Genomic DNA, 27,765 nt, shown 5'->3' with positions numbered 1-27,765 from the left:
AAGTTCTCAACGGGGAGAAGTACCTGATTCCAGTTAAACGCTGTTTATAAACACGTCCTTTGGGGCATAGCAAGAAGACCCGATTAAAGCCCAGTGATTGGACATCCAATGATGATGTCACACAAGGAGCCGAACAGTGAGTGGCAGGTGGAATCGGAATCTCTGCCAGTACGCCGCGCCCCCTCATTTGGCATAGCTCTCACACCTGTGTGCTGCAGAACCTCAAAGTGGCCCCAGGTGGGGCAGTGCGTGCTGAGTGAATAAAGGGCCTGGCTCACAGCACCTGTGTGGTCTTTAGGCTCGAAAGTGGTTTGGTTGCAGTGCAGACGGAGTGGAGTTGCGACGATGGCTGCAGATGCTGGGAAGAAGAAACCCAAACCTGTAGTAGGGGACAAGAAAGCGCCCAAGAGGAAAGGGAAAAGACGCGAGACCTATTCTGTATATATTTATAAAGTGCTGAAGCAGGTGAGACAAATTGTACCCCAAGAGGGTGCCTTGGCTTGATCATGTGGGGAGCTTAATTTCGGCGCTATGAATTTTGTCCAGGGAAGGGAGACGAGTGGGGGAGCTAGGGACTTCATGGGTAGGACCGAGCCTGGGGGTAATTAAGGCCCGGCTTTAGGAGCCCACCACGGGCCGGGGCGGGTTACACTTTTGGATCTTAATAGTTGTGGAATTGGGGTTGTTTCTGACCCTTGTGAGGTACGGGTGCGTTCAGTTTGCATAACTCTTAACCCTTCTGTTGCGCACGTCGCGTTTCCGTCTTTCGGTTGGGTGTCTTAAAGCTGATGTCCAGCTCTTTCTGTGAGTTGATGTTTGGGGTACCTGTCTCTAAAGTGAATTATTGTGCGGTTGGTCTTGTGTGTATCTTTGGTGTGGTGGATCTCTTTTAGGGGGAGACGGTGCGAGGGCTTTCGCCCTTCCACGGACACCTCAAATGCCCGCTATTCCTGTGAGGCGGTACCAGGCTTGGCGCGCCATTGGGAGCCAGAGGTTTTAGTGACCAGTTGCCCAGTGATTTAAGCGGCATAAGGACCCGAGGGATTGACGATTCCCCCCAAAAGCGTTAGGGTGGGGCGGAGGGAATGGGGAATAATTAACGCTCAGTGGCACACGGAAAGTGAAATATGCACGTTTATGTCGGTGGGCAAATTGCAAGGATCAGACTTTTTGCCTTTCGGAAAATGAATCCCCAAAACACGGTGTTAATGTTGCTGGTAACGTGAAAACGGGCGTGTGTTTAGGTATTTTTTTTGGTCTAATTTTTCAAGGTAGACTGTTTTTCATGCTTGAAGTGGACGCCTTTATATTGGCAAGTGTCTGGCTAGGGAGCCGGCCAACCCCGGGTGGAGTGTTGGCTTCTCCGGTTTTAATGGAAGGGGTGCGCCTAGATTAAAATTTAGGAGGAGGTGAACCCTTCAGTTTGGGAAAGTGTTGTGCGGGATCATTTAACTTCTTTGCTCATTCGGAGACTATCCTGATGCAGCTTCAATGTTGCAAGCTATTAACTCTCAATTTCTGAATCTACTGCTGTGCGAATGAGCAGTGTCTTGCTCCTATCCTGCCAATCATTCCCCAGATGTCATGCAAGATCTAAAGTCAAATCGCGGTTTCAGTTGCTTAAAATGTATGTACACGAATGTAGGTGCCAACACACGAGTTTCCGGGCCTTTATCCGTGCAACCACGGGGGGGGGGGGCAGTTATTGTTGGGTCCTGTCCCGCCACGGCTCTATAGGTCAGCCAGTTCAAGTCCACATCACCAGCAAAAGCAAATTACCTCCACGTGCCATGTCCCAGTGTTCGCACGTGAGGTGTCCTACCCATGATTGAAGTGGATTAAGTCCTGCATTCTTTTCAGAGGGCACCTTGATATGCTAATTTCTGTTGACGTGTTAAGGAGTCCGCCACACTTTTTAGGCACGAGCCCCAAGTGTAGCCAGGATTGTTTAACAAGTGGGTCCTGAAGCTAATGTAGCTGGGCCCACTGCAGTGCCATTAACATCAATAAATGGCCGCACAGGGATGCTTGTGGGCATTTACAGATTTTGGGTGGGCCTCACCCTGTCTACGCCTCTATTCACCCCTCCTCCCCCAACAGGAATCCTTTTCGTGTCCTGCCCCTCCCATCTCAGTCAAAATAAAAGTTCTGGGTGGTAGAGGGATTAAGATGCCCTCCTGTCCCTTGAGCTGCTCCAGTGTTTGCTGGCGGGTTCCATGGTTACAGGCTGCTTTTGGCACCCTCTGGAGCACTGTTTTCATGTTGTGAGCTTCTGTGATGTGTAGGTGTTCCACTGATGTTTCAGTGTAGAAGTCTGGGATCTGGATGGATGTTCCAGGTTCTCACAGTAGCTCTGCTCTGCTTTGGTTGTGGCTGTTTTCTGGGAGCTACCATCGAAGCTCCCATTTATGTATTGGGTTGGGGGGACCCAATGGCTTGTGGGGTAGGGCATGGATCTGCCATCTATGGTCAAGCCAGTTGACAAGCTCGTGAATTTGTAAGTGTGGAAGCTGTCTTCATGGTGGAGCCCTGGTTCTTGTCCAGCCTTTCTCCTTTTCCAGGGGGTGGACTGTTTCTACCTTGGTCGATTACAATTGGCACAATCCTCCGGTGCCTAGTGAGGTGTTCCTCCAGGTCTCCTGATGTGACCTTTTTTCCAGGTGCTATGGTGGGTCAGTCTTCACAGCTGATGTGGAGCTTTTATGGGGATTGGTCTGGTTTGTTGACCTTGCTAGATGGCACAAATCCTGGCCTGCTCCTGTAGTCCCAGCCCAGGTGTCTTTCCCTCCGCATCTTATTGTGTGTGTTTGCAATGGCGATTGGGTCCATTGTACATTTAATCGGTATGTGCAGGTCTTCGGCCTGCCTCTCGGATTTGCTTCAGACATTGGTGCTGTGCAGGTCCCTTTTTTGTCGGATAATACCTGCTTGGAGTCGGGGCGTGAGATCTTTCGCGCTGCCGGTATCCTTGGGCCATGGTGGTTCAGACACCTCTTCATGTGGCATGCCCTTCACCCAGGATATGTTTGTGTTTCTAAACATGCTGGGGGGTGGACAGTCTGGTGATGGATTTGTAATTCCTGCCGCTATCTTGTGCCTGTCACATCTGGATGGAATGCTTGAGTGGGGTTTTTCCTGGCAGGCTTGTACTTCAGGATGGCCCCCTTTCCCTCCCCGTTGCCTTCATGGTATGTGTGGTTCGATCTTTGCTGGTTTGTGCTTTCTTCATGGCGGGTGCCATTTTCAGGTCACAGCACTTCAGTGGCCCCCAGTGTCTTCACGCTGCTTATGGGATGGGTTCTGGGCATTTTGCACCTAGGTTATCTTTTTTCCTTCCCTGGATGATTGGTTTCTTACGGCTCCATCCGAGGGTCTGTTGCCCATCCACGTTGGGTCTTCCTTGCTGTAGCCTGGCGGTCCTTGTGTCTTGGGGCAGCTACCATTTGTGATCTCCAGTTCCGTGCTTACAATTTCTCTACTCTGCAGGGGTGGGTCCTTCTTCCCATCATTGCCCAGTAGATATTAAGTCTGGGTCTCTAAATCCTCACATTGTATCTCTAAGTTGTGAGTTGGTCTTGCCAAGTGTCCAACAGTTCCTCAGGTTGCCTATTGTCAGTCAATTCTTGGATTCCTATCTCTTGCATCTGTGCGTTCACCCAGATCCTTCTTGAAATCTGCAACAATTTGCTTGATCTGATGTGAATGCTGTGAACTGCGTTTGAAATGTTGTATTGAATGAGCTCAAAGTCTTAAACACTTTGCAAAATCTTCCTTTGCTCCTGCCATTACTGCTGGGGTGTCTGCCGGTCGAGTGGGAGTAATGGGTTGTTGGGACCTAGAGGTTCTAGCCCAAATATCCTGTAGTGGACTTTCCTTCGTTGCTTGGGACAGAACGACTGGCCACTGAAACTTTCTTTTTTTGTTCTTGGAATATGTTGACCAGTAGTGGGGTGCCCCCGATCTGACAATTTATGACAGTAACAATTCGAGTGAGTAGTGGCACCAAGCTTTGAGGGATATAGCGGGTGCGCCACAGTAGAAAAGTCAATACAATATACCTGACGCAAAGTCTGAATCTACTAGTATACCACCACCCACTCAGATGCAGGTACCCCAGACTCTATAGGTATATAAAGTATTGATCCAATGTTTGTGAACCTACACGATCTAGTGTTGGAGGAGTAAGCCAGAACCTGACTGAGATCGCTGCAACTAAGTAGCCTTACTCCTGTGGAGGTGGTAATGGGTGGTCCTCTGTCTTATGAATTGTGGCTGGCCGGCTTGCTGGTTGTATTTCTGCTAATGGCGTGGCTTGTCAAGAGTGGACCTCACTATGACTACTTTTGCATTGTCTGTGTTGGCCCAGAAACATGCTTATTGAAGCTTCTACTCCACAGCCGCACCCTTTCTTGAGATCGCTGAGCATGTACTCTGTGCCAACCAAGCCTGCCGTATTAAGTGCAAGTGACAAATGGAATATATTTTGCCTGATCTGTTTTAGGGGTACTTATCACGGTACATTAGTCCATAACATAAATGCTTTCACACTATAGGACTTCCTGGTTCGCCACCACAGTCTCTGATATATTTCTGACCAACTTCACTCGTGTTTATAAGACTGACTCCACCCCATCGATTAAGCATGCATCATGCACCCCACAATGGGCAGCATGCACCCCACAATGGGCAGCACCGTAAGTGACAGGAAGGTGGGCCCCCACGCCCCGGCCCTTTACACTGATGCTTTGCAGGTCCCTGTGCTCCACATGAAACGTTTTAACATGGAAGCTGAAGTTCCCAGTCTTTGAGGCAAGTGTCTCCTCTGTGTACCAGCATTTCACACTGGCTCGCCTCATTGAGTGTAGGAGAACTTGGTAACGTCCATCTTATCCTGTCACGCGCAAGGTGTTGTCTTTCCCTCTTCTGCTTCCCGCTCCAATGGGGTCTCACCTAATATGGGCAAGCCGTGTATCCGACACACCTGTGCAGCTTTAATGCAAATCTAGGGCGTGGCCGGTCCAGTTACCGCTAAACCCAAGATTATAGTTCACAATCCGCCAAATAGTAGCTGGAGGAACATAAACCTCAGTGAACCATCTTCATAGCAATCTAGGAAGGGAAACCGCCATTTAAAGTCTGTTTGAGGTGCCAGTATTGCAAAATTCGGGAGGAGCTTTGCCTGCACACCACCTTGGTGCACAGTAGCCATCTTGGAATCCCCAGTGGGGCTTTTAAAGCTAATTTTCCCTTCTGCCTCTACTCCCTGAGGTGGTATTGGTAGTCTGTGTATTGTGCAGTGATTCTTCTGGTGGCTTCGCTTTGGCGGTAGAGGTGTTGGTCTCTCTGTTCTGGTGGTCTTCCCTGTGTTCTGTCATGGCCACTTGTCCCTGCTCCTTTGGCTCTAGAGTTGGTCTTCCCGTTGCTAGGGGACCGCTCTGGAAGGGGAGGCTTGTCTTGATCTATGGCCGTACTCCTTGTTTCGTATTCTAGAGACTGAGGATTGTTGGCCTGGTGCCCGCAGAATGGGTTGCTTCTGTAAACTTTGCCCTGCTCCTGGCCTTTTCATGCAGGTGATTTTTGTTCTGGACAGGGGATTCTCATTTATACTCTTGACAATTCCCACCACAGTGTCTCGGGTGATTTAAAACTGTCCGCACAATCCCAACAAAGTCTGGATCAAATATAGCCTTGCACTGAACATAGCCCTGAACCATTTCATTTATTTTTATAACGCGCCTAATACCGTACCCAGTTTGGTTTCTAAGTGCGGATCTGCGATTCGAACCTCTGTTGCTCTGTGTGGTCTTGCTTCCAAGACCAGCATGTTGCCCCTGTGCTGTTATCAGTTCACTTTTGAATCGGTCAACTTTATTACATTTATGCAAATGATATAAAGTTGCAACCTGAACCCAAGTCAAATATGATGAACTTAGGTTATTTGACTCCATGTTAAGCAACCTGTGCGAACGCCCTTCCACTAAGCATCAAAAAGGAGGAATCTTTACAAAACTTTAAAAAAGCTCTGAAAACCTGGTTATTCAATAAATATTGAACTATCTCACCAATTGTAATCTGATTTAGGACCATATTTTCCATTGTAATGTCTGTAAAAATATTACTGTCTTGAAACTGTAACATTGTATATTAATTTGACTACCTTCTGTATCCATTCGCCGTGATACCCCAGGGTCTGGGCGAGTAACAAATGTATTAAATAAATAAAAAAATAAATAAATCGAATTCCATGGCACCAGTGGTCCGGGGATAATCCGTTTCTAAACCATCAGCCCCACACTTAGTACACTAGAAGGGATCTGAACAGATCGAAGAAACAAGGCAATTATAAACCTCCTTGTCCAATTTTACTTTAACATCATCTCCCCAAGGTCGTGGATCATTTGTTAGTTGCAACAATGACATTTACCCAATGTTAAGACTCCAGTCAAGGTGTATACACATCTACTTCCACACACATCTACTTCATTATCACAACAGATAGTTCTAGCACAATACAATATACAACCCACCTTGTAAAGGAATGTAGAGGACAGACCGTTTCAAGAGGGAAAGGGGCTGCGCTCTGTATTCTGGCACGAGGGTAGTTGAAGGCTACTTTGTTTCAGCGTAAAGTGAGCAATGGGTCGTGAAATGTCACCAGGGGCCTTGGGAGAAGAACCAGGGGACAGACAGCATGTACCATGTGCTTGTTAGAAGTTCATGCTGCTCAACAGGGTTGAGTCGGTTTCAGGGTGCTTTACAGCTGCAGGTGCCAGGCAGTTGGGCGAGGCTGGATGGACGGCTGAGGGCTGGCATGCACAGCAGCTTTGGGTCAGGGATAGTCTGATGGTTGGCGGGTGTGAAGCACTGCTCAAAGAGCCTTAAACCATGAGCGACTACGGCATAAGTCAGTGGTGTATGCAGCTGCTGGGGCTAGATTGGCTCAAACGTCCTTTTAAGGTGGATGCTGGTCAATGCTCTCCTCGTTTCTTCACTGGGCTTATCTTTAAGGCAGATGGCCCAAAGATGCAGCCTTATCCTTGGTTTGGTTCAGAGACTCGCTGGCACTTCCCACCTACGAAGCTTGCTGCAGAGCCTAGCAGGGCACGCTGTGTGCTGGCTGGGTACCAGTTCTGGAGCTGCTGGAGGGTCCTTCTGGATTCAGTATCTCGCTCTGTTACCTCAAATGTTTAGGGGAGGGCTCTTGCTTCACTGTTTGGAAATCCTGGCCTTCCTTCAATGGCGGAAGCTGTAAGGCAGAGACCGACTGTACCTTTTTAGTCAGGGTCCAGTTGAGTTCTTGTTACTTCTTTTCTTGAGATCTGCCAAGAGGGGCTCGACCCTTCTTTAAAGCCAAATGGGCCACAGTGATTGCTGTAGGGTCTACCTATCTTAATGAGCCAATCCTGGGTCCCCACCAACTATCTGCTGTATGCATGAGGTCATAACACTCTGCAAAAGAAAAGGTAAAGGGGTGAAAACATGGAATACTAAGTTCCAGCCATCTTCTGTCTGATGTGGATCATTCTCTGGTTAATTAGCTCTCTGCACTTTCTGAGTAAAGCAGCAGGTCTCCCTTGGCTGTGATGGGACCAGTCTTTTTGCCTCTGCCAAACCACATACTAATACCTTCTGAATGGGGTCACCCTGTGGGGATGACTAATGTATAGTTCAGACATGACGGGGCACTGCCTTTGATACTGAGGTGGGAGCTGGCTTGACACAGTGCTTATTAAAGGTTGTCATGACCCCAGTCAGTGAACCCTATTCCCGTTCAGGCATGCAGGAGAGGAAAGGGAGAACACCCAGGTCAAAAGTGGGTGCAAGCCTGGCAAACCTGGCATTTGCACCATCATAGCATATGCTTTCATAGTCTCTGTGTTTACAGTGGTCTCGTACACTAAACATGGCCGCCACAAGATCCATTGGTAACCTGCAGCACACTCTATACATATTAGAGAGCTACTTAAGCCCGCCTCTGCTGTAGCGCTTGCTTCGCCTCTGCTCCGCTGACAGCGGGAATCTCTACCAGCGCGTCTCGTCGGAGAAAATGGAGACATTCGTAGTTGCAGAAAAAATAACCGAATTCCATAGTTATAGAAAAGACGTACTGAACCGAGTATTTCCGAAGCGGTTCTTCAGTCAGCCGCGTTTGTTCATAGCCGCAGCATCTTCTGTCAGTTCTTTTGCAGCGTCTTCAAGCAGCAGTCTTCGCTCGCAGTATCTGTTCCGCAGCCTCAGCATCTTCCGAAGGCTTTCCGAAAACCTGCAGACAAGTTATTTTCATGGACTAACTTCAGAAATTTTACGTACCTGAAGATTTTTAAGTTCGCTCTTCCCTGAAGGATGCAGTTACTCCATATAGATTAACTCTTCATTCAGAGTAATGTCGCAGTCATTACAGCCATTACGTTTTCTGAATTCTGAGAACCTGCAAGTAAAAGAAAATATTAGGGGAGATCTCTCAAACGTAGGAACTATTCTCCAGGTACTTATCCAAATGAGAAGGCAATCTATAGAACACATCAGCCTTCAAAAGTTCATTGTTTCTTCATTCCAACGCACCTCTATAGATTAGCAGGATAGAGAGCTCCAGAAAAAATAAACTTGCAAGAAGGATTACCAAAGTACAGTTGTACTGTAACCTCTCAGAAAATAGATGTTATAGCAGTTCTATTGTTTACACAGAAAAGGGATCCAAAAGTGCCTATGTAGCAGGTCCACAGGGGGTTAAGGCATTACGCTCCTGAGGAGTCCAGGTAAGCATTACAGGTTGTTGGGATTCCTGTCTCCTTTGTTAAACATCTGCAGCCAGACCCAATGTGAGCTGGTTTGAAGTATACTTATTCATATGTTAATTGCTGCCACCACCATATGCAGAGGGTAAATAAATGGACAGGGTGGATCCATGGAGCCTTTGGTTAATTAGGCTCCCCCTGGCAGGGGGAAGCGCCCTGCCCCCCCCCCCCCCCCCCGGGGATGCATTGTGTAGTTCACCTGTGCTCACTCCCCAAAAGGAACTCCATTTTCCTAGGGTACCTTCAAACCCACTTTGCGAATAACCTGTAAAACCCTGCGGGTGAACTGTGTTGGCAAGGACTTTGGCAGGGGAGAGTGGGGCGACAAAGTGGCCAAGACCCAGCCTACCTCTTTGTGCTTTATTTCAGTAGAGTTGAGTGTGTATTTTGGGTCACCTTGCCAGGGCTGCTCTAAATTCCTCAAGGTACTTGTACAATGGAGTAGAGGCACAATATAAATTGAGGGCCATTTTTGCATGTGTTGCAGGTGCTTTTTTGAAAAAAATGTTTTGCTGCCCTAACCACTTATTTGAGGCCCTTTAACTTTTGTAGTGCCTCTCTGAAATGCAGCCCTCCAAGTGCTTAACCAGACCCTCCCCACCTGCTTCCTTGTTCATTTTATATTGGGCAGCCTCTTCCCTGGGTAGCCCTCAGTTAAGTACCTTGAGGCAAAGGGGAGCTCCAGTCAATGTTTGCCCTTATTCGCCATGGAAGCCTGCAACCGTCAACCAGCATCAACTGATAGTGTGGTGTAGGTAGTGGGTACAGCCAATGCTGTTTTCCATTAACTACCCCAGCTCTCTATTGCCTAGTAGCCTACTTCCCCAGCATTCAGCCTTTTTATGCGTATCAGCCATAGTCTGCATTTAACCTACTTGCAGCCTTTTGAATCTAGCCGCGCTGTGTAGGGACACCATCATTGTACTCCGCCAATTGTTAGTCGGCCAGTTTGCATTTAGGGCTGTTTAAAGGGGGTTGAATAGTGGCGATTAGCCTGAGTATCATCTAGTTAGTGATGGCACTTGCCAACCCTACTAAAAAAAAAATGCCCCTCTGCATACACCTTGGCTCTGAACCAAACACTCTTATCTCTGCAGCACAACAATAAAACAAACATTGCCTAGCCTCGCACAACCACTCATGATGGCTACCAAACAAACATGCTGAAGCTCGGTGAACGGTGTAAACCGAACAGAAGCTGCCAACAGCACATCACAGCTATTGATCTTTTCACACAGTCCCAACATAAACACCCCCTCCTCACCCTCTGGCTTTAAGATCTGACAGTGTGCCAAGGGACCAACAGGTGACCAGTGCGCAGCATAAGAACCTTAACTGTTCACTTTCTTCTGTTTCCTCCGCTAACTCTGCAACAGAGGATCCTTCCTTCCTCATGGACCACCACGAGGCTGCATCATAGGCATGTAAGCCCAGCAGGGCTTGTGCACCGTTTTTTGATACACTACAGAGTGCTCTGGGGGCATTTGTATGATATATAACTTGGCTGCTTGAGGGCACTTTACAATGAACACTAATGTTAATTTGATTCACTGTGGCAACGTGCCCAGCTGGGCCTGACCTACCATGGGCACGCTATGGCTGCCGCCCTCCTACAAAGCACCGGATCGCCTTCCCTTGCATTTTCGTTTTGCTTGCAGTGATTCGCCCACCACTGACTCAAAGGGCAAATGGGAGTGCCGGCACCCACCCTCCAGGTCCTGTCTGGGCCTGGTGCTCAGGTGGGCCCACACCTCCGTGCCACTCATCAAACACTGCTGCAGCCTTCTGTGCATGTCCTGCTCCTGCATCAACATTGACCCAGCGCCTCCAGGCTCCCTACTGATCAAATGTGAATGATGGCTGAACTTCCTATTGCCTCTGCCTCCTCCACCTATCTCCTTAACTGCCAACCTTATTCTCCCTCGACTATTTTCTTTTACTTCACACTGTGCTTCTTCCTTTTCCATCTCGCATCCCTGTGTGCACTGCATTAATCTGTGCCTTTTTAAAATCATATCTAGTTGAGTGTGCTTTAATCTTGCATCCATTTTGTGCACTGCGTTGGGTTCCTTTTAAAACTGTATCTAGGTTGGTGTGCTTTATAGCTTGCTTTTGTGCACTGCATTGTGAGGATTTTATAATTGAATCCTGCACCCCCACCAATTTCTCTGTATTGCCTCTTATTACTAGGCCACCTCTGGTGTAAGGCCAGGACTGCAGTGCAGCACCCTTTTTTCTTTTTCCCGCTCGCATCGATCCTCTGCTTCCGAGATGGTACTCGCCATCTCATATCTTCTCTAAATGCTACACTATCAACTATTCCCCTCTCTCGAAGTCTGGATGAGAAAGCACAAATGACATTCTGTGTGAAAATCCTGGCCTTCAATTGCAGACACCTGGTCGGTGCATCCTCCAGAGAGATCTTCACTAATCCTTTTCTGTCCCCTCTCCTGACCTATGAACCTCCTCACTACTTCCCCTTTCACATCCTCTCCCATTAATAGTGGCACCAAGTGGGAAGTCCTCTTGGTGGGCTTCTCAATCATGCTGCATCACTGTCTATCACACTGGCTTGTGCCAACCTCCTGTTTGACTGGTTCCTGCCATCCCTTATCAACTTTCTTCCTTCTCCGACCTCTTCCCCTACCACTTTGTCCCCCCCTCCTCCTTTAGTACCACGACCCTGTACTCCACCTCAAAGGCAGACATCTCCACCTGGCGACTTATGACCACTCACCCAGCACTCTGCCTCCTCAACTACACTGACCTCGACATAACTTACTGAGACTGTTTAATCACAGCTCAGTCACTGCTTTTGACTCCATACCCGACTGCTTCAAGATAATTTCCAAGCCTCAACATGACTGTGCTGGTAGTGGGATTGTCCTAATCTTCCCTGAGTGGGTTCCTTCCTCCATCTTACCCACCAAGCCTGGTATGCAAGTTGGTCATATCTCCTTCACCACCCTGACCATTGCTACAATGTACTGTCCTCCAGGTGCTACCTCCCTGCCCCCCTTTGAATAGGCTCATTTATGTTCCTCATTACTAGCCATCTCCTCCAATTTGCTCCTCTTTGGTGACTTCAACATCCAATTGGACTCCTCTGGCGCAGCGTCCACTCTTTTCATTGACCTCTGCATCTCTTATCCCTCTCCATTCTCCCTTCTGGACCAACCCACTCTGACCTCCCCTCTCCTCTCCTCACCCCCCTCTCCTCTATGGTCACCCCTCACCTGGATCCGTCTGACCACACCCCCTAGAGCCCTGCCAACCTCATTTATGAACATCCGCCTGTCAGTTGCTGCCTTCACTTCCACCTTTATTCCTTTCCCCCTAACTTGGACTCCAACACTGCTCTCAGCAACTTCCACTTGGCCATCACCAACACTCTTGATCTTCCTACCCCAGTCATGTGGATCCACCTGAAACCTGCCTCTAATTTAAACACCTGGTAGGATTTAACTTGCAACCCTGAAACGAAAGTGGTAAATTTCAGGATCGCGCTCTGACAAACTGGCCTGCCTCCTGCTCCAAAGGTAATGCGGACTCTGTGCCAAGAAAAGGGCCCACATTCAGGCACGGCTGTCTGGTGCATCCAACACAGCTGAACTTTTCAAATCTGCTGGCCACTAGCCAACCCTTCCGCAGCCGTCTCCTCCCTCTACCTTCCCAGGGCCTCTTCAATGCACTGGCCACCCACTTCGCCACCAACTCAGGAGATCCTGAACCGCCTTGTTACTCACCTGCCCAACCCATCCCACACATCTTGTCCCCTTACCCGCCTCTTCCCCCTTCTTTTTCGCCCATGTCACACTTAAGTTGCCAGTTGTCCGCTCCATGAAGGTCTCTTTTAACCGGTACCCCATGCTCATCCAGAACCATCAAGGACCGCATTGGCTTTCTTGCCCCCACTCTGATTTCTGCAACCGCTCCTTTGCCACAGGATCTTCCCCTCCTCCCTCAAGCACTCCCTTGTGCGCCCCTCCATAAACCATCAGCTGACCATACCTGCCCAGCCAACTACCAACCTATTTCAGTCGCCCCCTTCCTGGGGAAACCTCTGGAGAAGTAGGCCTTGCCCCAAATCAACTCTCACTGAGATTGTTGGTCTCTACAACCAATCCGGATTCCGAGCATCCACAGGCACGGAAACTGCTCTTCTGAACACCCGTAAAGAACTGATTGCATCTCTGGATTCCAACTCCCCGGATATCGTCCTCCTATTTCATCTCCTCTCTGCCTTTGACACATTCGACCTCTCCTCATCCAAAGGCTCCACAATACCCTTTGTATCGCGCACTGGACTGGCTGACCTCTTTCCTATCTGGCTGCTCTTTGCAAGTCATCCTGGTCTCTGCTCCTACTTCCTTCTCCACCTGTTGCATTCCCCAGGGTTCTATCCTCTCCATCTGGCTCTAGCGCTCCAGCTCCTTCTCCCCAACTTCCTGTTATGCAGATCTTTCAAACTTCCTGCTGACCCTCTTGCGCCTTCCATCATCCCTGACTGCCTTCAACGCTGACTGCCTTCAACGCTGACTATCTGCCATCCAGGCCTGGTTCAATGATATATGCCTTCATGCCAGCAAAACTGAGATTCTTCCCTTTGGTACCCCAGCTCCCCTTCCTCATGGGCTCTTTGCCTGCTCCTTCTGAAGCCAGAAACCCCAGTACTCTTCGACTCCGCTCTCCTTCACTCATACTAGACATTGCCAAGAAGTGCCACTTTCAGCTCTTCCTTCCCAAAGGAATTCTACATTTTCTCACTTTCCCCCAGACCCTCATCTACCTTCTTCCACTCTGCATCCCCTCCAGCTAAACCAGCATAGGGCAACAAGACTTGGACTTGGCCTCAAGCCCAGGGACTGTAAGTCTTCACTGGCTCCTGGTTGGTTCACGGATTGAATTCAAATCCCTTGATCATCTGCAAGGCTTTCTGGGGCTTGGGACCACTCTATCTGCAATGATTGATAGTTACCTACTAGACATCTGCGCTCCTCTGGCATCCAATTTTTTGCGTGTGAAGCATTCTGCTAAACAGAGGGCAGGGGTTCGATGGCTTCACTAGCTGGCTTCCTACTATGGAACAGCCTCCGCGTCTTGAGCCGGACTTCCTTAAATTACACAAGCTCCCCCATGTCCCACCTTATCTTCTCTGCTAATCTGTTTGTTTGATTGGGTACCAGGGCCCATATGCATCCTTGGGGCCCTGTCCTCCCACACTCAATCACCCCCAGCTTCTTTATCCTTGTCTTCCTCTGCACGTCATCTGTTGCTCACCCACGAGCGTGGGCACCCCAGCACCTATTCATTCCCATTGCCCCTTCCCTTCTGCACTTGCACGTTCTGAAAACTAGTATGTTCATCTTTTTATCCTCCACTGTAGTTAATAACTTTCTCTTTCCCATGTCCCCTCCCTCTTGTCCCGTGGGCGCTTTGAAACAGAAGCGAACAATAAATAAACCTTGTGTTCTATTCAACAATCCTTTAGGAAGATTGTAAATCATTGCGCAACATGCTATTTGGGAGGCTATTGCCCCACCAAATGCTTGATGGAAGGAAGATCTAGCACAATGGGCACCTTGTTTTTCTTAAGGTGGTGGACCGTGATGGGAAGGAATTGTACAATCTGACTGATTTGACCGTACAAAAAGTCCCAAAAATGCTACCACCAAGGTTCGAACCTTTGGTGGTAGCATTGCAGGTAAGTATTAAACTGCGGGGGTGGCCCCTGCAACACCCCACACACTATTCCGTGTGGTAGTGAAAGATGCTGGCCTTGCCCCAACTCGTAGTGAAGGGGAACTGGTGCCACAGGGAGACAGCAGGAAGATAAGTAAGGTAGGGGTATGGTGGGTGTGGGTGGAGTGTGGGTTTGTAGATGCGCGTTTACATGGGAAATGTGCGGACCTTTTGTGGTTCACACATTTCTCATGCAAACTTTTCCATCGATGACTTTTCCGCGCTGGAAAAATTGCGCAGATCCAATGGGAAGGACACAAAGTGTAGAAGCCTGGGGATATTGTATGGATTATCTCAAGAGTCAATCTATTTATTTAAATCTTAAATTTGTTAAAGGGCCGTTTGTGGCGAGGCGGGCTTAATTCAATTTTTTTAGGTAAAGGGTGAATTGGACCACTCTAGAAGGAATTCCTTTTCATGACTTTGTTTCACATTTAGCAATATTTGGGCTTTGGCCAGAAATCCAGCTCCTGTACTAAATATCCATCCACTTGATTAGACCATTTTTCACTGTTTGCTAAAACGGTTCCTATACGAAGTGCTTTATGCATGGATAGCTCGGAGGCAACACAGCTGTCTCGGAAGCAAGACCGTGCTGGTCGCCGGTATTATACGTGTTGTAAAGGATACAAATGAATGCATTTTCAATGCATCTAGCCAGGGTTTACATGCAAATTACAATCCAAAAAGGTGGTGGGGGGCGGGCACCCTTTTCCCCTAGCAATGGTTGACTTGATCGATTTTTAGTGAATGGGGTAGCAAATATTCCTAAAGCCCAAGAAATTGCGACCAAAAGCTCAAATCTAATATCAATGCTTCCTCCAGTGAATAGCTTCTATGCTTGTAGTGTTTATCAGTGGTGGGAGGAAGCATGTCTCGGTGGAAACGTTTGTCTTGGAAACAAAACCATTCAGTGTCAAAGATATGAATCCTGCTACCGCTCTTAGAAACCACTTGTTGGCATTCGGCGCGTTATGAGAAATCCAGATTGGCGTGTCCATTATGGCAGGTAGAATCTCCACTTGTCTTGGGGCCTCAACTTTGCCATAATTGTATCTGTATTCAACCGCAATCGCGTGAATTGGCCGCAGTCTTGTTTATTCCCCAGTTTAAGGAATACATTGGTAGATTTGGCTGTGGTGCTCAAATTACAAAAAGTAATTGAATAAATGGGTCAGTGAGATTGCCAAATGATTTTTTTTTAAAATGTACTTTTAAGGGGGTAACAAAACCCTTGGGCTGAACCCTATCCTAAACGGCATCTGCTGCAGTTCCAGTGATGGGGAGCAACCTGATGGTGGGATGGTAAACCAGCCGGGCTTCTGAGAAGGTACTTGCAGATAGGCGTGTCCTGCAGAGTAGAATGCGGTTTTATTGTTGCCAGACACTTTGCCTTTGGCTTGCAGTACAAGGCTACTAGGAGGTGCTGAACACGTGGTGTGTTGGCTGTAGACATATTCTGAACATTACGGGGCAGATTTATCACGTGATATAACTTAATGATTGACCTGGCATGTCTGATTTTAAAGCGGGTACGAGTACACCTGAGCACCTGCTATACCGTTCAAGTGTTAGACTTGCTTACTTTTTTCCTTTTGCGCCAGCTCCAACTCTACAGCTAGTAGTTGAAACCGTTTCAGACCCGTGGACTTCTGACTATTGGGCACACCTGCTCAAAATGGCACTTGTCAGAATCCTCTTCACTCTTACTAAGACTGTCTTGGCCCAGTCAACCCTGTAGCAGAACCATGCCTTTGTTCTTGCACAAGACGGACCATAAACCTGTATTCATCTGCTCCTAGGTTTACCACAAGTCCAGTGGCGTTGCCAGGAATCAAATTTAGGAGGGGCACAGAGGGGGCCAAAGACAAAAGTAGGGGGCACAGACAAAAGTAGGGGAGAACATGGTCACTGCTCGTCTTAGGTAGGGGGGCACCGGGTTTCATAGAGGGGCCCTGGCCCCCCCAGACCTCCCTCTAGCGACGCCACTGCACAAGTCCACGCAGGACCTAAAATTCACCCACAGGTTTCATCGGTTCACTGGGCCTGCTAATGCAACAGATGGATGAAATGATCTGTTCATGCAGGAAGTCCTGCTCACCGTCCATTTCCATGAGGGGTGAAATGTAGTAGTGGAGCCCTCCCCAGAGTAAGTGGGGAGAGGGTGGGCAGGGGTTCCCCACGAGCATTTTTTAAATTATCCAGTGACATCGTACCATCTGGTTGGGTGTGCATTTCTGTTCACGTTTGCTTTGTGAAATCATGTGGTTGTAAATAGTTCCCACGTGTACCTTCTGTGCCCTGGCTTCTACCCTCACGAGCACCTGATGTGTGATTTGGCATCATGGCTGCTACAGAGTAGATGCATGCTGTAGTCTGGTACTGGCACTTGTGTTTAACCTTCAACGGCTTTTCCTAATTTGTCTGGTAGAACTTGATAAACTTTGAGAACCCATGTACAGCCACAATAGTCAGAATCCAATCTGTCCTTATGGCCAATGTGTTGCCTTTCTGGCTGCAGTGCCATGTGTGTATTATCTGGCCTGAAAGTGACCCACATAATATGGTGGTCCTTGCCCACGATTCTCTTCTTTCTCTGCTGGTAAATGGGACACCTGTTCCAGTAGAGCAGTCTTAAAGGGTACCTCTGGTAATCTGTTCCTGGTGAGCGTTTGCGGTTTATCCTGGGGTCACCAGCCCCTCTCTTCCTTCCCAAGACCCCATAACTTCCTGCACTCTAGTGGTTTCTTTACACGAACGGAAGGCGGACCTTCGTGTTACTTGGAGTTGTCAATCGTGAATCAAACAATCGAAAGACGCTCATGCAGTTTCTGTAGCGCGGCACAAAGCCCGAGTGTATCCATAATGCGTGAAGGTAGACGGAACAAGATACGGGGAATATCCTGACAAGTTATCGAGTGGATATGAAGTGCCACTCAACGATGGATTGTCACAATCGTCAAGAGATGACCCCTCGCATGCCCTATATCTGAACATTTCTACACAATACATAATCTGACTAATTTGTGCCACTAGTGTCCTGAAGACGGGCCCATTAGATCATGTAAATGAGATTGATTAAATTGCGTGCCATCTTGGTTTGGGAGCCAGAAACTGTGTAGACGAATTCTAAGGAGGAAAACAGAGGGCTAATTGTTAAAATCGCATCCCTCGCCCCCTTACTAACCTGACTTTTGTGATTGAGACCGAATTAACACTTTTGTGGTGTTGCTCTAGTGATTAAGAGCATCTGTGAATGTTAGATCATGTATTGTTTTTTGTGTTTAATAATTGTGAGATTATTGATTATTGTTTTGTGTATAATTGTATTAAGTGTGGACGTTCACACCTTGTGCATGTTAAGGTGGGTAACTTCTGTGGAACCCTTTGCGTTTTTCATATATTTTGTTGTCCTCAATGCAGCCCCCGAAAATGGACACCCCAGCTCTGTACTAGTGTATAGAGCCACCAACAATAACCCTTGGTACAGCATTAAGCACTATTCGCATTTATGGAATGCAACAATGTTGCAGTGGCTATATAACCCACCTGGATTCTAAAAAATCTTGACACTCCAATTGCATTCTTAAGCTCACTTGAGCCTTGTAGGCTGCTGGTTACTAGTCCATTTGGTGAAGACTGGACTTAAAGCTGGTGCAGACCCTCTTTCTACAGCTTCAGGCGAGCGGCTCGGACTGCAGGCCGAGGCGTAGCCAGGACAAGTGGGACGTGAAGCTAATGTAACTGGGCCCGTTGCAGTGACACTACCATCTTTAAATGCCCACACAGCACTGCTGAGTGGTCACTTACAGGTTTTGGGTGGGCCTTTTGCTTGGGCCCTACCCTGTCTACACCTCCGACTGCAGGTGGACACTGATGCAATGCTTGCTGCTTGTGGCAATACCTGCGGGTGTTCCTGGCAACAGTCTAGCTGCAACAGGCAGAAGATTGGCTTGCAACTCTCCATTCCACAGGAACCTGTTGAAGGGCACTCCAGTCCTAGAGGGACAAAAAGCAGCTTTGGCTCTGCAGTTAAGAGCCAGTATGAGCACTCCATGATGCACCAAATGCAACTTTGCCAACTTCAAGATGCTTTGAGCTATTCTTGCCAGAACATCACTGCCTGTACAAAGCTTTGTGCTGTAATCCAACTGCGCTGCTTTTTTGGAGCCAGTTTTCAATCTTTCTTTGCATAACAAATTCCCCACTCCAAGCTGTTGCTCTTTGAATTTCATCACTGAGTCCTGACGAGCCAGCTCACCAACCAGCCTGAATACAGGATCTCTGCTGACCCTGAAAGTGATCAGTGGTTCTACTCCCCGCCCCAACACCCTCACCGGCATTGGTTTGTGGGCCACAGTTGCATTTTTAAGGCCTGATGTACTGTTGGGAGTAACGGGGGGGCGGGGGAGGCTTTCAATAATCAGTACCGTTTCTCCAAAGCTGCAATCTCTGTACATCTCACTAGAGGGCTTGGGGTGTTTCTAATGGGTTCTGTCCTTCAAAGCCTTATACTGTAACATTTTGGATGCTTCTAGGCTGGCTTGGATCCTCCTAAAGCCTTCCTCGGCCCAAGCTACCTACACTTTTGATGTATAACATTTATGCTATGCCAGTTTCACCTTGATTGAACTACTGTTTGCAATAGTATTGGGCTAAATAAGATTTTGAAGGTCATGCTCAGCCTGTTACTCATGCAGGGCAGTGTAACTTTGCCAGGTGCATTTTTAAAGCACTTTTTGTGTAAGGCAATTTGTATTGTGGGATAATGAGTTAAAAAAGGCTCCCGTTACCTATTAGTTGTAGGGAATGGCTAAAGAATACATTTGGGGGGGGGGGGGGGGGGGATGTTCCGGCTAAGCATTGGCTCCTGTGTTTAAGGTGATGGCTAGGACTGTATAGTCGGGCAGCTTGGGTGTTGAAACTAGCGCACCTAGGGGCAAGTGGAGAGCCCCACCCTCCAAGAAAGCAGGCTCTTGTTTCAGTAATTAAATTGCCGTAATTGAAACCGTGTCCTGCCACAAGTTCTGGGTACACCAGCAATGGCACAAATTTGAGATGGGTTCAATTGCATTAGAAAACCCAGCTAATGTTCCGACATGGTGGCATATGGCCAAGTGTTCCGCCTCTCTCAATGAGTGGACCAGTTCCTTGATCACATCACAAGTATAGCAAACTATGAGGACCAGTAAACCTTCACTCGTATAACTGAGGTGTGATCGAGGATGGCTTTGCATGCACTGCAGTAAATCTCAAACCAACACAATCCGCATACGCATGCCTGCCTCGTTTGCTGGTGCATCAGCTTAATTCTTTTGCATCTTCTAGCGAACCTTAAGAATGAAGGGCAAATGGCGAATCCCTTCAACTGACACACAACCACATTCACTCGTACACCTTCAACAAATGCCTTGCACATTTTTCCCTACAATAACTTTTGTGATGCATAATGACCTTATCTGTGACAGCCATCTCAGATGACCTACAAACCAATCGCTGCATCTGTGCTTAAGGAGGAACCCCATTGATGGAATGGAATTTAAGTGGTCCAGCATAACCTGCTGAGTGGCATGAATTCAAAGTAAGGGTGCTGCAACATAGTTTTTTTTTTTTAAACGTTTGTTTTCTCCCATACACTTGGCCACCTTCTTCCCGTTTGTTAAATTTCCCTGGCCATTGAATAGATCATAATTTTGAGGGCATAGTTTCGATACACTTGGAGGATTTAATTTAAATTAGTTTTATTCATTCACATCTGAAATAACCATGTAGAATACACGTTGGCATGTAGGACTGTATAATGCAGAATTATAACGTTAATCTTGCGGACAACTGAGTAAAAAGGGAAATTAAAGCCTTTAATGACTTCACAATTATTTGGTGGTTAAACTGTCTTGAAACTTAGGTCCGTGAGAACAAATGAATGGGGTGTGGGGGAGGCACACCTGTTAAAATGGTTGCCTAATCTGCTTAGATCTCGAGATTCTCTGACTTGCCGAGTAACTCCCGCCTAAAGTAATGGCTTCTGAAGAAAGATCTAGCCAGGAATCGATGGCTCTGTAGAGTTGGTCTGAGTGGCCGAGTGTAAATTCAGTAACTTTGCCACCAATACAGCAACTTGGGAAATGTGGCTAAAATGGCTCAAAAGGGCCCTGATAAACTGAGCAGTTCACCATTTTATATTAACAGTGAAGCTTGGTGGGAATGCATGATTTTGGAAGCCTTGCTGCCTGTAAAGTAAATGTCAATGAAGTGTGCTATTTTACAGCGATTTGTGAGTGTTGGGACTACAATAGATGAGTGGCTGTTACATTAACATGATGTAGCTCAAGCATGCACAGCATGTGGATGTCCACCATTGGAACTTTTTTTTTAAAAGTATTTTTATTCACTTTCAAATAACATTTCGCACAACTCCCTCGTATCCGATACATAATCCAATTGTCTGAGTAGACAATTCTTGCTTACATAATGTTCCACATCTTTAAGTTATGTGGACACCATTGTTGTACAAAGTTACCATGGAAAGTCCATAACTACCGCCCATTCTTGACATTTTACTTGTTCCCCTTGAAGTTTGTATGTCGCCCACTCCAATGAACCCCGACCCTACGCCTGGCAATCTTTTGTTTCCAAGCACTTGCAAGAACCAGCCATGCCGCTATCACTATTAACATAAAAGCTTTGTTTTGGACCGCAGTGGGTAAACGGTTCTCTGGATCGAACCAACCATATTAAAGGGGAAACCAACAATTTTATCTGGATTGTAACTATTTAAAACATTTCTTAACAAATCGCACCATTTTTGTCACCAGTCCCCTTTCATTCCACATCCTCCATTTTTCTGTAGCGGTATTTTATGTAATCTTTCAGGGGTATAATGCCATTGGTACATTAACACTTTTCCCTAATCTGAATAAACCTTGTTAACATGGGGATATGTTCCCAATGATTTCTCAGGAGGTTTATCTCTAGTCTTCCATTTATGCATATATCCAGGCCTTCAATCAACAGCTTAGACACCATTCCGGTATGTGGGGTAATATATTTTTCAAATGTGAGCTCTCCCTGCTGCTGCAGGCCCATCTGATCCAACAAGCCAATGTCTTAGTTGATGATACTCCAACTTGGCCTTTTCTGTAAGGCCAACCAGATGTTTGAAACCAAAATGGTATAAACGTTCCCTGTAATTTCCCTTGGTGAAATTGCAGATGACTAAATAGTGGAGTAAATGGAGATGGGCATGTGGCCATAGCTCCCAACCGATAGCTATATCCAATATCGCTGCAAGTATCTGGGTAACCTGTGTATTTGGAGGCCTTTCTTGTCCAAACAACCTCCCCTCCAAATGGATGCCCTGTATTGTCCCACTCGCTCTGATTCGAACAGTTTCCAATATATAGTGTAGTGGTGATAACTGGCACCCCTGTTGTGTGCCCTTACTTCTATACTTGTTGTTTAATCGTCAATTGTATCATGGCTTATAAACTTGGTCCCTACTCCCATATTTTCCATTGTGGAAAATAAATGGCCATTCCACGCAAAAGACACAAACTGTGGCTGGGAGGGGGCAGGGGGACGCCGACGGGGGGGGGGGTCTGGAAATGGGTCACACTCCTAGTGTTATCTGAAGTCTGTCTACCCAATATAAACCTGGATTAGTCTGTATGTATCAATCCCGGAAGGAGCAGTGCTAATCTCGCAGCCAATATAACTTTGCATCAGTAATTAATAAGGCAATGGTTCTATAGGACCCGCATTTCAGTCTTTCCCTGGTTTTCCAAAGACCACCACCTTTGCCTCTGACATTGGTGTCACAGCTCCCTTTGTCACTATCATATTGAATAGCTCAATTAATTGAGACTAGCTGCCTCGCATATTTGTTAAAAAAATGGCCGGAAAACCATCTGGTCCAGGTGCTTTGTTCATTGATGACTCTTATTGCTGCCACAACCACCTCATCTGTTAAACCCTCCCATTCCTCTGCTGTTTGGCAAATTCCCATCTATGTAGCACTATCTCACGATAGTCAGGGTGGCTCGACGCATACAAAGTTTCATAGAAAGGGATAAAGTTTCCGTTCTTGCCTCTGTTTCGGTTACCATCGACCCATATGGCTGCGATAATCGCTGTATCCGCTTCGCAGACTCCTTCCCTTCAAGTGTCAGGCTAACAATGTATCCGCTTTAGCTCTAATATAATTCTTTAGTTGTCAACTCTCTGCTCTTTAATTCTTTACACTTATTTAACGGAGCTAACTATAGCCGTTTTTGGGGGGTGGGGGGGTTTGCACGCCAAGAGATGGCTGCTCTTGTAGAGCTCCGACACAGCACCATTTGTGGCGGGACATATGCTGCTCCAGCAGCTGTTATCTTCAATGAGTGCTATCAGCAGGGTCTACATATGCTGCGCTACCAGGGAATTCTCTCTTGACCTAGCAAAGCTAAGATCTGACGGCCAAAGGGGTCGGCACCAAGTGAGGGACAAAGATCACCTGAAGGACCGAAACGCCCGGCTGCCTGAGAGCGCTGCCGGTAGTGAGGGGGAAGGCTGAGAGCCTGACACACACCACCAGGGATCGTGTAGACATCAGAGGCCTCCTTGAGGAGCGGCCCTTCACCTGCAACTGCGCTGCAGTGGAATTGCTGCAGGACTGGCCTGTTGGTTTTGGCGCACCTGCCCCATGACGTGAGGCATAACCACGATCTGTGTCCGGGGCAAGGCCTTGTGGGGTGCAGCCCTTTAACTCGCGCTGTCAGGGCGATCCACCTGGAGTCGCAGCAACATAATCCCTCTCACAGGGTGCCATAGCCTGCAATATCCCTATTGCATGTAAAACGCTGTCCTGGGCTTGAGCGCCCTCTCCTGGTGTGGAGGTGAGTGGCCATGCTTCTGCTCTGGCGGGTCAGAACTTTCTCGTTGTGCCCTTCCATAGGTTCTGATGCCTGCACTCCTAACAGCTATCCTGAAAGGCCCCGGCTCCCACACTAAAGCTACCCTATCTTTCCACCTACCTTCTATTCCAACTAATCTGTGGCACATTACCAAGCCATTATAAGGTTCGGTGGCTGCAGGTCATCACCTTCATCTGTCCGGCAGTGCCCAAGGTCTGCCTAGGACAGCCTGCAAACGCAACCTGTATTGCTTTGTGTGCTGGAGTGGATGTACCTCCTGGGTGCCCTTTTGGCAGGGGTGAGGAGGTGGGTGGCTATACTGTGCCTCTTGCAGACTGGTCCTCCCTGTAATCTGGCCATTACACGTGCCCTGCACAAGTTTCAGATATCTTGTCCTGAAGGGCCCCGACACCCACACTGAAGCTACCCTGCGCAGGCTGTAGACACAACTGAGGTTGCCTGGTGTCCACTTATCCTGGCCCTCTGACATACGATCGGTGCCTTGCAGCTCCCCCGCCCGGCTGGTTTACTGTGGTGCATAGCAGAAGATCACGGTCTGCGGAGCCTGCTATCCTAGGTTCCCCACTTCCACTCAAACTGTACGTTACCGCACAGGGATGACCAAGGGGGACCAAAAACCAACGTTGGTGGAAGGCAAGGGGGCTGAACTAGCTGCACTCTCCAGGCGGGATACGCCTGGCGGAGAAAAAGGTCGACCTAGAATCTCGTTCTCGATGCAACATTCACATTATTGGGGTCCCAGAGAGCAGTTCTGAACCCTCCCTCGAACAATGGGTAGAATCCACCCTACTGCACTCCTGGTGAACCCCACATTGTCACCACAATTTGCTGTTGAGCGGGCCCACAGATCGCCAGCTTTTATAAACCCAAACCTGGAGTCCCCCGCACCCCCCCTTCATTTCACTTCAGCATTGTTGGAGGTCCTCCTTGGTGAACACCATGTCACCATTTCCGGGATGTCCTCCCCCCCCCCCCCTCTGAGTCTTTCTTATTGTTGCTTGTTACTGTGCCTCCCCTTTGTTTCCATCACTGCTCAAGCTGACCTTCCTGTTCAACGTGAGGTTGCCACCTTCTAGCCTGGGTACCCTTGGTTTGGCATTAGGGTTCGATTGACCTTACGCCTTTGTGCCATTAGATACTTGTCCATCCCCACTGTCGCATTCTTTCCTTGCTTGACGATATTTGTTAAAGCCACTGCTCCTTCCTCTTCACCTCGGTCTCCTTCACTTTGTTAGCACACCTTCTTTCTTGTCATGCCCCTTCCACCACTAATAGGCACTTATAAGATGCGCCAATCTGGGGGGGGTGGGGGAGTCTGTAAATGCACAATCACGTCCACTGGGCTCAAGCGATGTCTGGTGCTGATAGCCTCTTAGCCCCTTACCCCCGCTTACCTCAGCAGGCTTCTTGATCCTTTTGACTGCACTGTTATCTGCTCTTTCCTGATGCTTGGTCTCTAGGCTAATTCCAGCCGCAAATTTACTGCAGCAGTGTGCAGATTTTCTCCTTGCCCCCTCACCTTTAGCCACTGACCACTTCCTCGCAAATACTATGTAGGCACGCCAGTCCACCTCTCCTTCCCCTTTCTGCATGCTGAATCATTGTGCTCACACATTCAATCTCAAATGGAGCTCTGCGCCAGTTGTTTGCTTTTCTTATCCCTGCCCAAGTCACAGGCTACTTGGCTTAGGCTCATCTTCTGACCTTTATGTTGCCATTCTACCACCGCAGAACATAAATGCATGCTTTGACTCATCGTGTTGTCTCCTGACCATCTGAGGGGTTGCACCCACTGTCCACCTATTCCCACGCTGAATCTCTGCTGGTGCACCCTTTTACTGCTGCACAATTGAGGCATTAAATATCACTTTCTCCACTTGCGATCAACTTTTCTTTTACAGCAGCATTCACCGACCCTGGCTGGCTCCCCTCGTGCACTTGGGTGTGTCCCTGTAAACCCGCGGATCGCTCCTTCTCAGAGGGATGGAACCTCGGCTAACTGTTTATCCCTCGCTTTTTCCTGGCTCCCAATGTCTCCTTTTGGCCGGCCTGGGTGCACGACCTGCTGAAGTGTGTGCCTGGACTAAGGACTTCACGTCCTTATCCACCGGTGGCCATCTTCGAATCCCCATTGGTACACTTGAGTTTTTCATTTTTTTTAGCGTAGTGGTATGTCATAGTGATACCTTGAGCATCCTTTTTTTTTTTTAAACAAAGGGCTATTGCTGAGTTTACATGAAGTAATCTGATTGCATGCATTAGCAATGTGATGCAGGTACCACACCATGATGGGTTGTAAGTGTTCCATTCCAGGTAGCCTATATTGTACTAACATTTGAATGGTCAATCTGTTCTGGATAGTAGACCGTGCCCCTTTGTATTGCTGTTTTTAACCTGTCCCAAGTGGTCAGACAGCACTCCCTGTAATCCTCTACTTTCAGCAATCTATCCAGACACCCAGCATGTTTGCCAACAGTCTTTTCTTTTGGTGTTTGAGATCGCATTCGATGTCCTGGTTACTCCAGCTCTATTCCCAGGCATCCTGCATTCGATGTCCTGGTTACTCCAGCTCTATTCCCAGGCATCCTGCATTCGATGTCCTGGTTACTCCAGCTCTATTCCCAGGCATCCTATTTGGTTCTGCTTAGTAGGCAATCTGCTTTGCATAAAGGATTGAGGGCAGAGTCAATGCCCAATACTCGTGAAGTCCTGGGCTCTGCTTTAACTGTCAATTTTTACTAAATGGAGCAGGCCAACTCGTCTGAAAAAGGAAACGCAGTGTTTTGGGGAGGGAGCGTGGGGGGGGCGGATCATATCTCCAATGGCAAAAAATAAATTCTCATGTCATATTGACTGATCCAACGAAGCTTTGGGACTGCTTCCTTCTGCTTGTTCACTTTAAACCCTTGATTTTACCCGAGCAGTAAGGCCTTGTACCTCTCTGTAGCTATAGAAAGATTGGTCTAATGGCTAACTGGAAACATGGCTTCTGACCACCATGTCTACCCTTTATGAATGATTGGAAGCACCAATGAGATTTTACTTGAAACTGCCACATTTAATTTGCCTGAGATTGGGGTGTGGCAGCCCAATAAACCACATCCAACAATGTGTCTTATGGCATCCCTGGGCTGTCGGGTGGGGACTTGGTGACTTGACATCTCTGGAACACTACAGGCCTCTGCAGCCGCCCCCCATCCCCCCAGTCAAGCTGGACATTAGAATGGTGGTAAAGCAGGTTCCCAAGCCCCGCTAATGGGAAGGGCAGGCAGCACATACACCCTACTTGTACCTGCAGTGGAGTGATGCCCGAGGCGCTCGCCTCCACATATTCACATCACCTCCACATCCTGACCATTTACTGGGGGCGGGGGGTAGTATGGAAGTTCACACAGCTTGTTTGGGAGCTCCGATGTCTGGCACTAGCCATCACCAGGCCCCACAATATACAGCTCAGTATAGGGGCTTGCATGCTTACTTGAACAATTAATGTATGCCCTACATTTGCTACTGTACCAGTCAAAATAATTCTAAACTTGGGACTGAAAGGCAAAACATAAAATGGGAGCACCATATTCCTAGCACCAAAGCATGTCTGAAGGGCCTGCAAGAGCTAGTACTACTAGTTTGAGGGTGTTGTATCTGACCCTTGCTTGTACACAGATGCTGATCTTGCAGCTGCAACGTCTGGAGCAGTTTCCAGCTGTATTGGGAGTCATTAAGGGGGTATGTGGGTGATTCAGAATCTGCTTAACTGTAATCAATGGTCGGATAAGGGGGTTTGAATGTCCTTATCCTTGCTGGGTTGGGATTCAGGCGGAGGGTGTAGCATTAAGGGTTACTTTTGACTGCCTGCCCTGCCCCACCCTATTTTGGTCCCTGGAATTTTGAAGTCTCCTAGTGTGTAATGTGTGCCTACAGTGTGTCCGTTTGCCCCACACCTTGTGGGTTCTTAGAGCTATAAATATATATTTTTTGACATTGTCTTACTTCTGTCCCACAGGTACATCCAGATATCGGCATCTCCTCAAAGGCCATGAGCATCATGAATTCCTTTGTAAATGACATCTTTGAGCGCATCGCAGCAGAGGCAGCACGGCTCACACAGTACAACAAGCGATCCACCATCACCAGTCGTGAGGTGCAGACTGCAGTGCGCCTCCTCCTTCCAGGGGAGCTGGCCAAGCATGCAGTGTCTGAGGGCACCAAGGCGGTCACCAAGTACACGAGCAGCAAATGAGGGACAACTGTCTTGGATTTACATTATTATAAAATGGATCTTTATCTGAATAAAGACTACTTCATGACTCGCC

The 27,765-nt window shown here is 47.9% G+C and overlaps 1 protein-coding gene across 1 annotated transcript; it reads left to right on the top strand.

Annotated features, from left to right (window-relative positions):
* The first annotated feature begins 167 nt into the window (after positions 1–167).
* H2BK1 (H2B.K variant histone 1) lies at positions 168–27,765 on the top strand. Its single transcript, XM_069643102.1, has 2 exons — positions 168–465; positions 27,456–27,765. Exons 1-2 carry the CDS (start codon positions 346–348, stop codon positions 27,690–27,692), a joined length of 357 nt encoding a protein of 118 aa, XP_069499203.1. The 5' UTR covers positions 168–345; the 3' UTR covers positions 27,693–27,765.

The sequence above is a fragment of the Ambystoma mexicanum genome, chromosome 2p (assembly GCF_040938575.1).
Source record: "Ambystoma mexicanum isolate Mex_15411 chromosome 2p, UKY_AmexF1_1, whole genome shotgun sequence".
Classification (NCBI taxonomy): Eukaryota; Metazoa; Chordata; class Amphibia; order Caudata; family Ambystomatidae; genus Ambystoma; species Ambystoma mexicanum.
The sequence above is the reverse complement of the archived record's forward strand: the minus strand, read 5'-3'. Positions and strand labels throughout refer to the sequence as shown.

Coding starts and splice junctions, on each gene's coding strand:
- H2BK1 (XM_069643102.1), top strand. CDS start 346: ATGGCTGCAGATGCTGGGAAGAAGAAACCCAAACCTGTAGTAGGGGAC. Junction 466..27,455: donor TTTATAAAGTGCTGAAGCAG/GTGAGACAAATT, acceptor TCTGTCCCACAG/GTACATCCAGATATCGGCAT.